The 16,035-nt window shown below is 40.6% G+C and overlaps 1 protein-coding gene across 1 annotated transcript in view; it reads right to left on the bottom strand.

The window, feature by feature from the left end:
• Nucleotides 1-10,322, bottom strand: part of GRAMD2B (GRAM domain containing 2B) — a 65,290-nt gene extending 54,968 nt beyond the window's left edge. The window contains exon 1 of the mRNA XM_072141457.1: nucleotides 10,118-10,322. Coding sequence (XP_071997558.1) covers nucleotides 10,118-10,218 — 101 coding nt within the window. The 5' untranslated portion in view covers nucleotides 10,219-10,322. The remainder of the gene's footprint in view (nucleotides 1-10,117) is intronic.
• Between the last annotated feature and the right edge of the window lie 5,713 nt (nucleotides 10,323-16,035).

Raw genomic sequence — 16,035 nt, 5'->3', positions numbered from 1 at the left:
ACACATGAAAGCAGAATCACACTGAGCACACGTTACAGACGTGTCTGGAGACGCCATGGAGTGCTGCACATTCCTCCATATGCCCGCCAGAGGTAGCCTGACCGCCATTAGGTACAGAGATGAGATTCTCACACCCCTTGTGAGACCATATGCTGGTGCAGTTGGCCCTGGGTTCCTATTTATGCAGGACAATGCGAGACCTCATGTGGCTGAATCTTATTGAGCACATCTGGGACATCATGTTTTGCTCCATCCACATGCCACGTTGTACCACAGACTGTCCAGGAGTTGATGGATGCTTTAGTCTAGGCCTGGGAAGAGATTCCTCAGAAGATCATCTGCAACCTCATCAGGAGCATGCTGAGGCATTGTAGGGAGGTCATACAGGCACATGGAGGCCATACACAATACTGAGCCTCATTCTGTCTTGTTTTACAGACATTATATCACAGTTGGATCAGCCTGTAGTGTGTTTTTCCACTTTAATTTTGTGGGTGACTTAAATTCAGGCCTCAATCGGGAATTATTTGATTTCCAGTGATTTTTTTTTTGTGATTTTGTTGTTGTTGTCCCATGTCTGGGGGGGGTGTATCTGAACTGTTTCCCCGGGGTGTTTCGCCTTGTTTATTTGCACTGTATGTAAGCTTTGTATTATCCAGGTGACATACTGTAAGTGACTTTGGTGTTTTTATGGGCACAGTGTGGAGACGTGCACCACGGAGCTGATGACATCTGGAGATGAATACAACAGTGATAAACCATGGCCGGAAGAAGTGTTAATAAAGTTCTCTTCTTGATGGAACAGATCGTCACCAGAGAGGTACTATATGTCACTAATGTCTCTATTTTACAAACTGACCTACTGTGTGGGCGCTTTTTAAACATTTGTCTATACATTGAGTAGCCGAATATAGCAGGGTACAGGGGTAGGATTCTGGGTTTCGGATTCTTATTAAAATACCTTAAAGGACACCTGTCATCAGGTCTGTGTGACTTGTCCTGTCACCTCTTCCTGTTGGAGCAGCTCACAAGGATCCCATCACAGCCTTTATCTAGTTATTTCATACATTAATCATTATAAAATCATCTATTCTTTATCATGTAAATGAGGCTGATCACATGGTCAGAGGCAGTGATGTCACCCCTGTTACCCCTCCCCTCTCCTCCCCCTGCTCATGTCTGTGTGTAATGTATAGTAAAGCATGGCTAGTGTGAGTGCTGCATCCTCCTAATATACAGGTGAGAGACACAGACATGAGCTACACATGAATGTGACATGTTCTGCTGTAACATGGCTGCATCCTGGAGCTGCTGTATCCCTCCTATACACACACACATGCACACACAGGGTGCAGGGGGCGTGGCCACCAGCACCAGGAAGCACATCATTATACAGCCTCACGTCATTATACAGGCTGTCAGTCAAGCACTGGGGGTGTGGCGGTACCTCCCACTCATGAATAGAGTGGACAGCTTGAATATGCTTATGCTTCATTGGACATTTCACAGGTCATTTGCATACAGCTTTAGGACCTCATTGCTTAGGTTTACAGGCATGTAGAGGGACAATGAAGGGATAGAGGCAATGCTCTCTAATGGCAGTTTATGAAAATATATTTAGATTAGGGGGGTTATTTTGCCTGACGGGTTCTCTTTAACCCCTTAACGCTGAAGCCACTTTTCACCTTCCTGACACCGCCCATTTTTTCAAATCTGCCCTGCGTCACTATAAGTGGTTATAACTTCGGAACGCTTTAACATATCCAAGTGATTTTAAAATTGTTTTCTCGTGACACATCGTACTTCAGGTTATTTGAAAAATTTTGGTGGTATGTTTTGCATTTATTTATGAGAAAATCAGATATTTGGTGAAAATTTGGAAAAATTTTTGATTTTTGAACTTCAAAATGTTCTACTTTTTCCATACAAAGTCATAACCGCAAAAAAAACGTAATAACTAACATTCACTAAATGTCTAATTTATGTGGACATGGTTTTTTATGCATACTCTTATTTTTGTAGGATGTTATGGGCCTTTGAACGTTAGGTGCGATTTTTCACATTTTCATAAAAAACGCTAAATCCTGCTATTGAGGGACCTGCTCAGGTTTCAAATCACTTTGAGAGACCTAAATAAAAGTAAACCCCATAAATTACCCCATTATAGAAACTACGCCCCTCAACGTACGTGAAACAACTTTTATGAAGTTTGTTAACCCTTTAATTGTTTTACAGGGGATAAAACAAAATCGGATGCAATTTTGAAAGTAAAATTTTTTTGGCTAAATTAATATGTTTTTCAAAAAATGTACAAATTCACAGTGGATAAAATACCAAAACGCTCCACAAAATTTGATACCCAATCTCTTCCGTGTATAATAATACCCCATATGTGGTGGTAACCTGCTGTATGGGCACACGCCAGGGCATCGAAGGGAGCTGCGCCATTCAGAGCAGATTATGCATTGTCAATTTTTATTGGCTATACAATCTTTATTTTTTTGTCAATTTGGACATATAAAGGCTTATTTTCTGCGACATGAGATGCACTTTACAAATACTTCATTTTAGTGGGTCATTAGCTTATTGATGAGGTTTTATTAACTCTTGAATGTATGGGTGAAAAGAAAATTGTCAATTTTGGTTTACTTTCTTTTCGTATTTTTGGGGGGTCGTACACCGTACACTAAAAATATTAAATTATCTTCATTCTATAGGTCACTACGATTACGGTGATACCTCATTTATATAGTTTTTTATTTATTTTTACAATTTTACTGGATAAAAACTAATATAGAGGAAATCTCATTTGTTTTTGCATCGCCATCTTTTCAGAGACGTAACTTTAATATTTTTTGGTTGACAGAGCTGGTTTAGGGCTTATTTTTTACATGTTGAGTTGTTCTTTTCAGTGGTACCATTTTTGCGCACATAACTTTTTTTGATCACTTTTTAGAACATTTTTGTGTAGAGATTTTATGAAAAATGTACATTTTTGGCGTGTTTTATATTATATATAATATTTGTGTTTAGGGGACTCTAACTTTATTTAATTAATTATTTTTATTAAAAAATTATTTTATGTAATGTTTTTAACATTTTTATTAACTTTTACAGGTTAACACATTACACACATTACACAGTGTAATACAGATGTATTACACTGTGTAATGTAACACACTGAGCATGCTCAGTGTGTTACAGCCGGGTCCTGTCAGAAGGCACGGACCCGGCTACAGGAAGAAGGATCGCGCAGCCCCGGGCACCGGCAGTCCCGGGGCTGCGATCGGAGCAGCGGACCCCCCCGGTAATGCCCCTTGCACGCCGCGGTCAGCGCGACAGTGGGGCACGTTTACTTAGGGCTCCGCGGCCGCACTTTCGTTGGTTTTCCTGACTTTTTCAGTTTTGTAACGAATTCCACCGGGATTTTGGCGCCCACGATCGGATTTTGGCTGGATTTTGTGCAACAGAAATGGGGGGGGGGGGGCTTTGTGGCAGTTGGAAAACCCGATGGATTCGGAAAAAAATGCGGAATTAAAAAACTAATTGTGTCGCAAAAGCAATCACTCACATGCACCAGGAATAGGTTGGTGAACTCCGGGGATGTACGTCTCCAATAGAGAAAAATCAATGTCTTAGCTGCACATAAAATGTGAAAGAACATTTTTGTATGCAATTTTCCTAATTCTGGAGGTGGGATCCCCAAAAGGAATGCAGCTGGATCACTAGTCCAGTTAAACCCTAAGACCGTTTCCAGCACGGAACAGGTATTTTTACCAAAAAGGTTGTATGATTGCACAGTCCCAAAAGATTTGGAAGAGATTGGCCTCGGGGGCATCGCACCTCCAGCAAATATCAGGGATAGATGGGTTTATTTATGTTATGTAAAAGGGCTAGGGTGTGTTACCAATTCATCAAGATCTTATACTGATTTTCTCGAAAAAGGGCAGACAAGGACTGTCTCTTTGGGGCATTATTCCATATCCTCCTCCACTGTGATGCTGATAATGTCCGTCCCAACCAATCTTCCCATCTGGTCATTTATGCATGTCTATTGGGATCTGGATAGGTCTGGGCTGTAAGGAGATTGTATAGGTCAGAGATAAGTCCCCTAGAAGCGGAACCCCTCAGACTAATACATTCAAATTCTGTAAGGGAAGGGACTCCCTGTGACCACTATCCACTGGCAGTATTGGTATATCTGCGGATATGAGTCGGCTGCAGGGGTAAACCGATCTGGAGCTTCACATAACTCCGTTAGGGTGAGAAAGCCTCCAGTTAGTGGGTGCATCGGGTCTTTGATTTGAAAGATGTGCATCGGTTTCCAAAATTTTTGAGCTGATGTTTTCTTAGCTACCATTTTGGGTTCAAAGCCAAGAATATTTTGATAGAATGGACAGTTTGAGATGTGGGCATACCTAACGTGTTTAGGATTTTTACTGTTTATTTCTTTTTTTATATCTGTTCTAGGGAAAGTGGGTGATTTGAATATGTTGGTCTTTTTTATAATTCTTTTTTTTTCATACCCCCGGATGGTCTGTGTGATCCTATCATACACTGCCATGCTATGACACTTTGTAACAGATCTTGGAAGGGTAGTCCTTTCAGAAGGGCAATTAGTTGAACAATATGAGATGTCTTTTCAAGCTGTAATAGATGCTCAAGTTATTCAGACATTGACATTTTTTGTGGGGGACTACCCCCACTGGTTTGCTTTTGTTTTAATACATTTTTATATGAGGAAATCAACATTGCATGCTTCTAAACTTCTGTTATGATATAACATCACTGTAGTATAAATTTTCTATAGGTTTCACCTGAAAAATAAATATGCCTGTGCAACACTTTCAACAACAAACTTATTCAGGTTCTATTTTACCTACAGTAAACCCTATTTGGAACATTCACACTTTCCTATCCAGATTTTGGCTTATGATATAGAATATGTGCATGATTTGCCTACGGTTATAAACGTACCCATTTCAACACTATGGAAAATATGTCTTTAAAGTAAATTAGATAAAGAAATTTTTATTTTTAGCCTAAAAAATGTACCGTATTGTGTTGGGCTGCATGTCACAAACTCAGTATGAATACACCATTTTAAGGAATAACTTTTCAATCTGCATTCTGTATGAAACCTGCATGCAGGTTGTGTCACCAACATAAGACACACTGACACCTCTAGACTATTAGGTACAATAGCCCAGATTCAAGTTGCTGTACATTCCTACTCTTGAATACTATTACCTGTGGGTTTTCTAGAGTATACATTACTGATCCTGCTTGATAATGTAAATTAAGGTAAGAAAGAGAGAGTCATGTTCCAGGGTAGAAGTGCATTTAGCCAAGATCAGATGTAGAATACCCAGAACACTAATGTATTTCATGGTGTACCTTATTCGTACAGTGATCTAAGGAATTCTAATTACACAAGGGAGGAAGCATCCCATTTGTGATGTGACATATATACAATGTCTTCAGTATCTTAACCCCTTAGCACCAATGCCGTTTTTCCATAATTTGAATTTTTCCTGCCCTTTTTTTTAATCTTTCTGTTTACAGAGATGTATGAGGGGCTTGCTTTGTAACAAATTGAACTTCCTTGAGGCATCTTTTAATATTCCATACAATGCAATGGGAACCTGGAAAAACATTTGTGGGCTCGGTTTTTAGAGCTTCCACTGTGTACTTCCTCTTTATTCTTTGGGCCAGTAGTATCATGGAGATACCAAATTCATATAGGTTTTGTTACTTTTTTCTACTTAAGTGTGCTGACCTGTGTAAGGTGTCATTTTTTTGTGGGGTGAAATTAAATTTTCCTACCTTTTGATCACTTTTCACTTACATTTTATGTATTGCAATATGGCAAAAAAGGGCTAATTCAGACGTTATTTCTATCTTATGGGATTCACTGCCAGGAATAATTGTTTTTATATGTTGATTGATTGAACATTTTGGGATTTAATGATACTTAACAATTTTTTGGGGGGAAAGGAGAATGGCATTAACTTTTTTTTCTTTTGGGTACTTGAAACCTAAAGGTGCTCATTACTGCATACCTAATCATAACCCCTTCATGATGCCACAGTGGGAGCCAATAAGACAGCGTGTATGTCCTGCCGCCATTTCAGTGCATTGGGCCCCTATGTCCACAGTACTTAAACAGTTAACACCCGAAATTGGTGCCAGTGCAGATCTCAGGTGTTAACGGTGGTTGCTGCATTATGTATGAAGAGGGCTAAGCCCACGTGCCCACTTTGTACATCCTTAACATCATGGGATGGTATTAACGACCCATTTCTAGCTGTTTACTGAAGTAACTATAACCTTCAAGAAGGTAATTCTTTTAGTGATTTCTCAGAAACAACTTACATTATTGTATATTCTTCTGTGTTGGTAGAGAAACTTTCTTTTTTCTAAACATTGCAGATGCCCCCTGATAAAGTTGTGATCTGCCCTTTATCGATATAATTACAAAGTCAGTACTTCATCTCTCAGCTGTCTTTTTTTCTAAACTATGGCATATAGTCCTTGTAGGGTACTAATTTACTACTCCACCCTTTCCATTTCCTACTTTGGGTACCCACCTCAAGGGAGATAAATTAAAACTGTCTTCAAGTTAGACATGAAAAATTAAAATAGATCGCATCCAGTATTTTGCCGGTGATCTGTAACAGTGTGCTCGACACACACCGCTATAGATTGTGCTGACTGAAAGGCCTAGGAGACTCTATGAGACTCCAGGCTGTCATGACAACTGATTGTCCATAAACCATCCAAGATGGAGCCACCCACCAGCAGCACTGTTAGTTGCCATGGTTGAATCTGATCAGGTACCAGCCCTATATGGATAGAGCTCAATCCAGTTATAGATTAATATTTTTGTCTTTGTGTATAATGAAAACTTTTAAATTGTTGAAAAGTGGCTCCCTGCCTTACCATTGTCTTAAAGTCCCATGACTTTGGGACAGCTGGACAGAGCCTGAAATTTGGGACTGTCCCAGTAGATGGATGGTTGGGAATGTAAATACATTGTTCGCTGTCCTGCTACTTATTGCATACACAAAGATCTTAACGGGTTGCTATCTAACACAGCCTGAAGCTTCACATAGTCAAAACTGGCGATAAACTACCTTTAAATCAAATCACATTTTTTTTCAATTCAACATAATTTATTTTGCTGCAATTTTCATTATGCCACTATATTCCCAGTACCCAAAAATATAAAAAGGTCAGAGCATAACACTACCATGCTTTAAAAGACTTTTAGAAGAGACATCCCTGGGAACCTGGTACATAGTCACATCAGTGGTTAGCATAGATACATGGACACCCACCTTCCCATTTCCTGTATATGGGTGCAATTTAAATTTTTGACAATTATATCATATGAGGTGGGAGTGGGAATTTATTTTGCATAATTCCTTCCAACGATTGTTCCATTTCTGGAGATGGCAGTTTTTCTCTGTCTGTCTAATGGAGTTCCACCAGTCTGCCACTGGCACTTAGATGCTGTCAGATTACTATTGTAATGTGTTATATTGAACAAGCGATGAGGTGAATGCAAGTTAAAGTGGGATTAAGAAAAGAATTAGGCCCCTTTCACACTAGTGTTTTTCAGATGTGATAATTTTGCATTTTTTGGACGTGTTGAACTTGCATTTTACTTTAACACATTAGGGGTTAATTAACATATGTTAGGGTTTTTGATACTTCTATGCCAGTCCCTGGAGCAGATGCACAGGCGTGAGATGGAAACTCCCCCAGTTGGCCTATTCCCTGCTGCCCACCCTGGCATGAAGGTGGTGGAATGGGGAAAATAATCGCAAGTGCTAGCCACTGACGTGCTGCAGAAGTCCTGAAAAAATTTTTTTTACCACATACAATTTTTTTTTAAGCGTGTAAAGCTCTCAGTATGCTCTCGCAATTGTTTGAACTAGCCCCATACCAGTTTATGGGGATGCATCAAAAACGCATTGCATTCTGAGACACATGGAAGCACAATGAATTTTTTTATTTACTGATCAGTTGCCATTGAGAAGATAGACCACTGTCAATAGTGTTTTCCAGCGTTTTATGCTAGCTGTCTGCGTGTGAAAAACAAAGTGAAAACTGATCAAACACGTGCCGGAAAAACTGAGACAATGAACAAACTCTGACTGAGGCCCCTTCCACACTTGCGTTGCAGATCACGTCAGAGTTTATCAGGGTGCGATCAGTGTTTGGTCAGTGAAAAACTGACATTTTGCATCGGCCATTAATCAGTTTTCAGTCAGAGTTTGTGAAAAGGACTCAGGACTGAGCTCTATCTTTTCTATGGCAATTGATGCGTAAAAAACGCATTGCCCTTGCATTGCACTTGCGTGTGTCTCAGAGTGCAATGCGTTTTTGATGCGTCTTCATAGACTTGTATGGTGCGTTTTTCGCGCGCGTGACTTGCAAAAGTAAAACATGTCGAGATTTAAACGTGCGTGAAAAATAATGCAAGTCTGAAAAAGCCCATTGATTACAATGGGTCAGAGTGCAATGCAAGTTCTGCACGTCAAAAGCACGCACAGAAAATGCGCATGAAAAACGCAAGTGTGGAAGGGGGCTGAAAACTGATGAAATGTCAGTTTTTCACTGACCAAACCCTGATCGCATAAATGAGTTCAAATTAGATACGAAAGTTTGTGTTCAGGTGAATGGATATAGTAACTGCCTGAGAAAGAACACTTAAAAAATCACACTTTATTGTATATTATTAAAATACGGCCACTCTTCAGCCATTAAATAGTCAAATCAGGCTTCCAGTGTATAAGGGGGAAATGAGACCAAAAGGATCCCACTCTCTCACAGTATTACCCCCTCGCTGGACTAAAGTGCTGATATAGAATATGTTCTGTTCAGAGCAAGCGCAACAATCGGCGAAACTTAGATATCCACAATTTAAACAGGTTCTCGCCCTCGTGATTTGATAGGCACTGCACTCGAACATTTAGAAAAGGAACATGGCCAGATTATAGTTTAAGTCCTGTTGTGGACCATACTAGCCTGCCTATTCTGCCTAATATACCCTATGCCTGACGCGTTTCTACAGCCCCTCTATTATGGAGCTGTGTCATCAGAGGCATATGGATGCATAGAAGGTGTATTATTAAACGCGGATACATATCACATATTTTTATGTGCACCCGCCGGCAGAGTCTCGGCACTGATAGATGGCATATATACGTGGCAGCTTCCGATGTCAGAAACACGTGCAGATCATGCCTGTGAAAAACGCTTGTGTGAAAAAGGCCTTATTTGCTAAGAGGTTAAAGGGTAATATTGCCACCACTCGCCGAGACTGACCGCTTACATCAAGCTTGGTTATGTATGTGAATTTTGATGGACCTGTTTCTGACAGAATCATGACAATTGCTACAGCTCACAATGATTATGATGCCAGTTTGGCTCCTTTGATCGATTCTGGTATTTACTAGGAGGTTCTGGCCTCCTAGTAGATCCCGGAGGAGGGGGGTGGGGTGGTATATTCAGGTTGATGTACAAAATGCCAGTCTTAATAGATCCCCCCCCCCCCATTGTGAATTCCTCATAAAGAAACACAAATATAATTATAGCCACAGGCCTACCATGTCTATTGATACATTTAGTCATTTGTTCACATTGACACCAAACTGAAAGCATTAAAACAAGAAAGACACGTAATTCAAGTTAGGTAAGTTGTGTTTCAGGGCCCTAATATTCATTAAATATATGATTCCCTTATAAAATTGCAGTTAAAATATACTTCTATCTCACTATGATTCATGTCGTTTTGCTACCAGGTCATTGCACTTGCTGCAAAGTTAACATGTCAACACAGCTATTTTTAGAATAATGAATAAAAGATTAAAGTAAGCCACACTTGAGAAAAAAACAAATGACTTATTCAACTAAAGTAGCAACCCACCTTATATCCAACAAAGGCCATATTTATACTGATATTGAATATTCTATATTGTTCTTACACGTACTAGTTAAGATAAGTATCGACATATGCTACTGTATGTTAAGGGAGCATTAATATTGCGGTTTATTGTCTAACAAGCTTTGGATTCAGCAGGCAACTAGTAAATAGAACATGACTTACCTGAAGAAGACTGATCCCGGGCTGTCCAAGGGATTTGGAGAAGCGTAATTTATCGGACTGTTATCTAAGAAAACAGAATCTTCTAAAGACGACTTCTTCATTTTCCTGTCAGCACATACAAAATAACAAAACTAGCAGCTAACAAGGTAGAATGTTGTGAATGTGTTCCAGCCAGGTATGTCGTGAAACAGTAGCCTTTACAGCCCCGGAAATACTGTACGCAGCAGGCTCAAATACATGTCACTCCAGTTTCTCTGCCTGTTAATAAGTAACCAGTGAGATTTACGAATTATGCAGATTTTGTTTGAGGTCAACATTCTTAAAAACCATACAAGCTGCCAAAGCACAACCTGTACTCCATTCTGTCCGAATATTTAATAGGCTGTTTTTTTTTTTTTGAGAGGGTGACATTGAGTATTATAAAATCCTTGCATTTGTTTGTGTAAAGTCACTAGATCGGCTAATCCACATTGTATGGCTATTGATTTTGCACTTCTATATACGGTATGTAGCAGACTTCGAGCTGAATGTTTGCTCAGTAGTTTTTAACCATTCCTGCACATTCTCCAGGACTAACTTCTCGTTTCTCATGGCCCTTAATACGATTTTACCTTCATGGAATTACGTCATCCTCTGCAGTAACATGCCTGCTGCCAGTAGATTAATAGTCATACAATTTTATCAAATTTCAAACAATGGAAACAGTAAAGGGTAAAATAAATGTATTGGTTTAATTTTTAACCTAATACAACATTTAGTGTATTTTATTAATTTAAATATATAAAAAAGCTTCACTAGGTGGACACAAACTCCTAAATCCACATATGTTGTCATGTTACAACTCTTGGAAGCCTTGAAGGATGTTGGAATCAATTTAAACTTTATGCGCTGCAAGCAAAAAGTTAGGGATATTTGGCTTTTGGGTGAAATTTTAGGATGAACTTAGATGCCCTCTAACGTTTACAGGTTAACATATACAGTGGACGAAGGACTAGTTGGCCTCATTGCTGTTTACTGATGAAGATCAATTTATGCTGAGCAGAAATGATGGCCATCAACAATGTTGAAGATGCGAAGGAGAGCACTATGCATAAGCCACTGTGTGCGTCAGATGGTCCTTTGATGTTGGTGACGTTACAGTGTGAAAAGCTGTGTCTACAGAATTGCCCTACAATTTGTGTACAGTGACAAGCACATCATACTTGAATCATCATTGATCCAGTAATTTTGCCTCTACATTATCAACACAGGTCTAATTTCATTTTCATGGACGGTAGTGATCATTATCCACAGTGAAACAAGTGTGGAATTGAGATGGGCTGAACACAGGAAACAAATCTTTCTTCTTTGGAGACAGGTCATGAGGACCAACATTATGCTTGCAGGAAAAAAGGAGAAGCTTGCAAGCTTGAGAACACCATCCCAACTGTGAAATACTGGGGTGGCATCATCCTGTTGTGGGGTTGTTTTGCTGCAGGAGGGACTGGTGAGCTTTACAAAATAGATAGCATCATGAAGAAAGAACATTGTGTGACAATACTAAAGCAACTTCTGAAGACATCAGCCAGAAAGTTAAATCTTTGGTGGAAATGTGTTCTCCAAATGGACAATGACCAGAAGCATTATCAGGATTCGGAGGTAGTGAATCCTCTGTACCTCCGTAGACGATGACATAAGCCGACACCAGGGACCAGAGTCTAAGTGGTACCTGGTCTTCACCAGAGCCCGCCACAAAGCAGGTAGGACTGGTTGCGGCGTAGTACCACTAGGTCGTTCCCGAAGCCCGACTTTGTCAGTGGTGGCGGTCAAGGCGAAGTACAGAATCATTAGGCAAACTTGTGGTTAGCAACAGGCAGGAGGACAAGACAGGCAGAACAGGATTGGAGTTGGGGGCGTAGCGGAAGGTCAGGACAGGCAGCATGGGATCAGAAGCAATAATGGAACCGGGGTCACAACGGGGATTCAGAAACACAGTATGTCCAGCAACATGGACAGGTAGGACAGGGAGGGGAGCCAGGGACTGCGGGGAGGCATGGGTGTGCCCACGACCCGGAACTTGGGTCGTGGGGGCACCCGTGACAAGCATACTGCCAAAGCGGTTACAAAGAGGCTTAAGGATATCAAAATGAATGTTTGTAAGTGGGCATCACAAAGTCCTGATCTCAATCCTTTTGACAATTTATGGGCAAGGCAGGTGTAAGCAAGATGGCATACAAACTTGCTCAGTTACACCAGTTCTCTCTATTGTGAGAAGCCTGTGGATGAGCGGTGCAGATGGCTGTGCATGTCCGTTCTGCTCCATTCTAATATGTGAAGATGACGGACACCGCCGAGCAATCTCCGTGAGCTCCATAGAGACAAATGGCCGAAATGGGAAAAAAGTGACAATTTTATCAGTTGGATTCTATTTTCTGTTACAGGTTTTGCCACCTGGAATAATTGTTTTTATATTTTAATAGATCCAATATTATGAGACATCAGGATTTCTTAAATGTTTATGATTTTATTATTTTATAGGCTTTCTAGGGAAAGGGGGTGATTTGACTGTATTTATTTTTTCATATATATTAAATCTTTTCTTATTTAACTATTATTTCTAGCCCTCTAACATGCTTAAAGTCTAGGGAGTCCCATAACTTATACAATATACTGCAATACAAGTCTGCTGGCACAGGTGCTTCCGCAGGTCGCGGGCTCACCTGTGCCTCTCTCGCCCCGCCAGCGCAGCACCCGCGCTACACACCCGTTCCTTTTCCGGCTCTGGCGGCTGTATGCGTGCGTCGGGGACTCCTAGGGCACTTGCCGTCATGTGAAGATTTAAAGGGCTAGAACACCGCTGATTGGTGCTGGCCATTCCAGGATATAGTTAAAAGCCGGCCTCTACCAGCATTCCCTGCTGGATCTTCATACTCTTTGACTTGTGCTTTTTTATCAATTTCCCGTTGTGACCCCCGTTTTGTGTTTGATTATGATCCTGTTCCGCCTACCCTGACCTGTTGCTACATCCCTGACTCTGATCCCGTGCTTCCCGTCCTGACCTCCTGCCTGTCACTGACTACTATTCTGTCTGACGTCTGTGTAGATCGCCTCGGCTGCCACCGCGGACATAATCGCACCTGTGAAATAACCTGGTGATACCATGCCTCAGCAAGTCCAACCTGCTTTGCGGCAGGCTCTGGTGAAAAGCGGATGTGACTTAGATTCTTGTCCCAGGTGTCGCCCGCGGTGGTCCAGTGGGTCCACTACCCCTGGAGCCTGACATCTGCACAGTGCATTGACCTGTACACAACGTTTCTTAAGCGTGAGATAAAGATCATACATATGCAGTTGTGTGCAAAAAGTGTTGTAGCTGAATAGATGGCTAAAGTCCAAGTGGGTATAGGACTGATTTACCCGAAAGTGTTCTGCTCTGTACCATCTACAAAAGTGGCTCCTTTGTAGTAACACATTAACAGCGGAAGTAAAAGTAAGTCCAAATTATTTTTCAAATTATTCTGAAAAACCCAACTTATACATGAGTATATATAGCACTATGAAAATCTCAAATGATAAACAAGCGGTTTCTAATAGTTTGAGGGGTGTGCTTTTGAAAATGGGTTGATCTATTAATTAAAAACTAAAATGGTCCCAAAAACTTCTATTATGAAATTTCATTAAAAATATGGATAATCACTGATCGATTTGTAAGCTGTCTGTCACTGGTGCTCCTGTGACCCATGTCCCATTTGCAGGTGCACCCGTGTGCCTCCCTGTGCCCCTCCATGCCAGCAGCAGCTTCTCTCACCTGTGCTTGGTCCAGCGGCGGTCTCCACACTCTGGCATGCACGTCCCTGCCTCCTAGGGAGTGCGTGCGTTGTCTCTCTCTAAGATTTAAAGGGCCTGCGCGCTGATGATTAGCACTGGCCTCCTTGTTAAATATCCGGCTCCTTCCTGTGTCCCCTGCAGGATCTTTGTGCCTCGAGCCATAGAGAAAGTTTGTTCCTTATGCCCTATGCTTGTATTGTGAATTCCCGTTGTGACCGTGCATCCCGTGCTGCTTGTCCCCGACCATGATTCTGCTCTACAAATATGTAATTTGCCTTGGCCACCAACATGAACTAAGTCGCTCCTGTAGAGTGACCTGGTTGTATTCCGCTGCAGCAAGACCAACCCGCTTTGCAACAGGCTCTGGTGAAAACCGGGTGACACTTAGATTCTGCTCCCAGGTGTTGGCTTACGTCATCGCTTGCGGTGCTAAAGTGAGTCGACTACCCTTGATCCTGACACTGTCTAACATCATATTAAAATAAAAGTTATGAAAACATAAAGCAGGCATATAGGAAATGTAGTTTGTAAATAATTAAGGTGGTTAAAAATATCTGAAAACTGATCATTTAGAATTTTGAAAATGAAAATGGTATGTTTCAAAAATGTTGCCAAATTTTGGTTATTTTGACAAATAAATGCGAAATATATCAACCAAAATTTACCCCTAACATAAAGTACATGTCATGAAAAACTATCTCAAAATCACTTTAGTAAGTCGAAGTGTTAAAAAATTATAACCATTTAAATCTCATGGTTACGAAGCTGTTTCTAATAGTTTAAAGCAACATATTAAAAAAAAAGGTCTGAGCCTTAGGTCACAAAATGACTACATCCTTAAGGGGTTAAAGGAGTTTTCCCACAAAAGAAAATTCTCACATCTCAATCCCCTAATGATGTTTACACAATAAAGTTCATTTTAACCACTTACTTTACAATTTTACTCAGTTTTATTGCTGTTTTAGCTCCTATCACTCCCTAGGCTGCTCTGTGCAAAATATCAGGGTGTGCTCTCTAAGCAGACACATTATGATCCATCTAGTTCTGTGGGGTGACAATGTAGTTAGATTATCAGGGTATACACTTTCATCTGGCTTCACAAAGTGCCAACACAGAAATTTTATTTGTGATTTATACTCCTTTCTCTGTCACAGTTTTCATTGATACCAGCACCCTGAGGACACCAATAAAGCAGAAAATAGTCCCAGGTAGAGTTGTCATTTTAAAATAGCTGTGTGCACAGCAAGTCATGGGCTTTTTTGATACTGCAGGAAGATACCTGGAGTCATCTCAGGTGATGGCTTCAGTGCCCACAGAAAGGGCTCTGAGTGCCACCTCTGGCACCAGTGCCATAAGTTAGCCATCACTGATCTAACCCAAACCGAACTCAAACACTCGAAATAGATGCTGGCTTTGCCAGAGGCATTTAACTTCTGCAGCTTATGCCAGAACTGATCACGGGTGTTACCTGAGCTTGAAGCTGAAACCAAGTTTCTGCTTTGGGTCCCGAGTAATCGGTGTATCTCTGCCACCACTGTGATACCTTCATCATGTTCCATGGCTGTGCACATACTGGTAGCAACCCAGATTACCAATGGAAAATCAGGGGGAATAGGATTATTCTTTGCAGTTTTTTTTACCAGTGGTACAAGAATTTTTTCTGAAAATATGGCTAATGGAGATAAGAGGGAATCGGTTGAGTTCACAATCGGTCTCTTTGGAGGCTTTTCTCTGCAAGAGTTGAGGGACATCTCACAGTATGATTTATTTTGAAGACACATTTTTACTTAACCTGAAGAATCCTCTAGCCAATTGGTGGCCTAAAAACATTTGCAACCAGATAGTCTTTAGCATTTTTTTTTTAGATACTCTTTATTATAATTTTTGACAATAAAAACAATTACATTACGACACAGACCAAGCAACGTTTTCCAAGTACAATAGATGAAATTACATTTATCACCATTTATTATAATATCACCATTGCGTCAACGTATTATTTTTCCGTTGAACTATCTTAAACTTTTATCATCTTGGTCCTATGATAAATATACTTTAAACCAGATATCCCTCCCTCCCCCTCCCCCTGAGAGTCCGCTGGGTACCTGAAAAAA

This window comes from Engystomops pustulosus, chromosome 1 (assembly GCF_040894005.1).
Source record: "Engystomops pustulosus chromosome 1, aEngPut4.maternal, whole genome shotgun sequence".
In the NCBI taxonomy this organism is placed as follows: Eukaryota; Metazoa; Chordata; class Amphibia; order Anura; family Leptodactylidae; genus Engystomops; species Engystomops pustulosus.
This window is presented reverse-complemented; position numbering and strand designations above follow the sequence as displayed.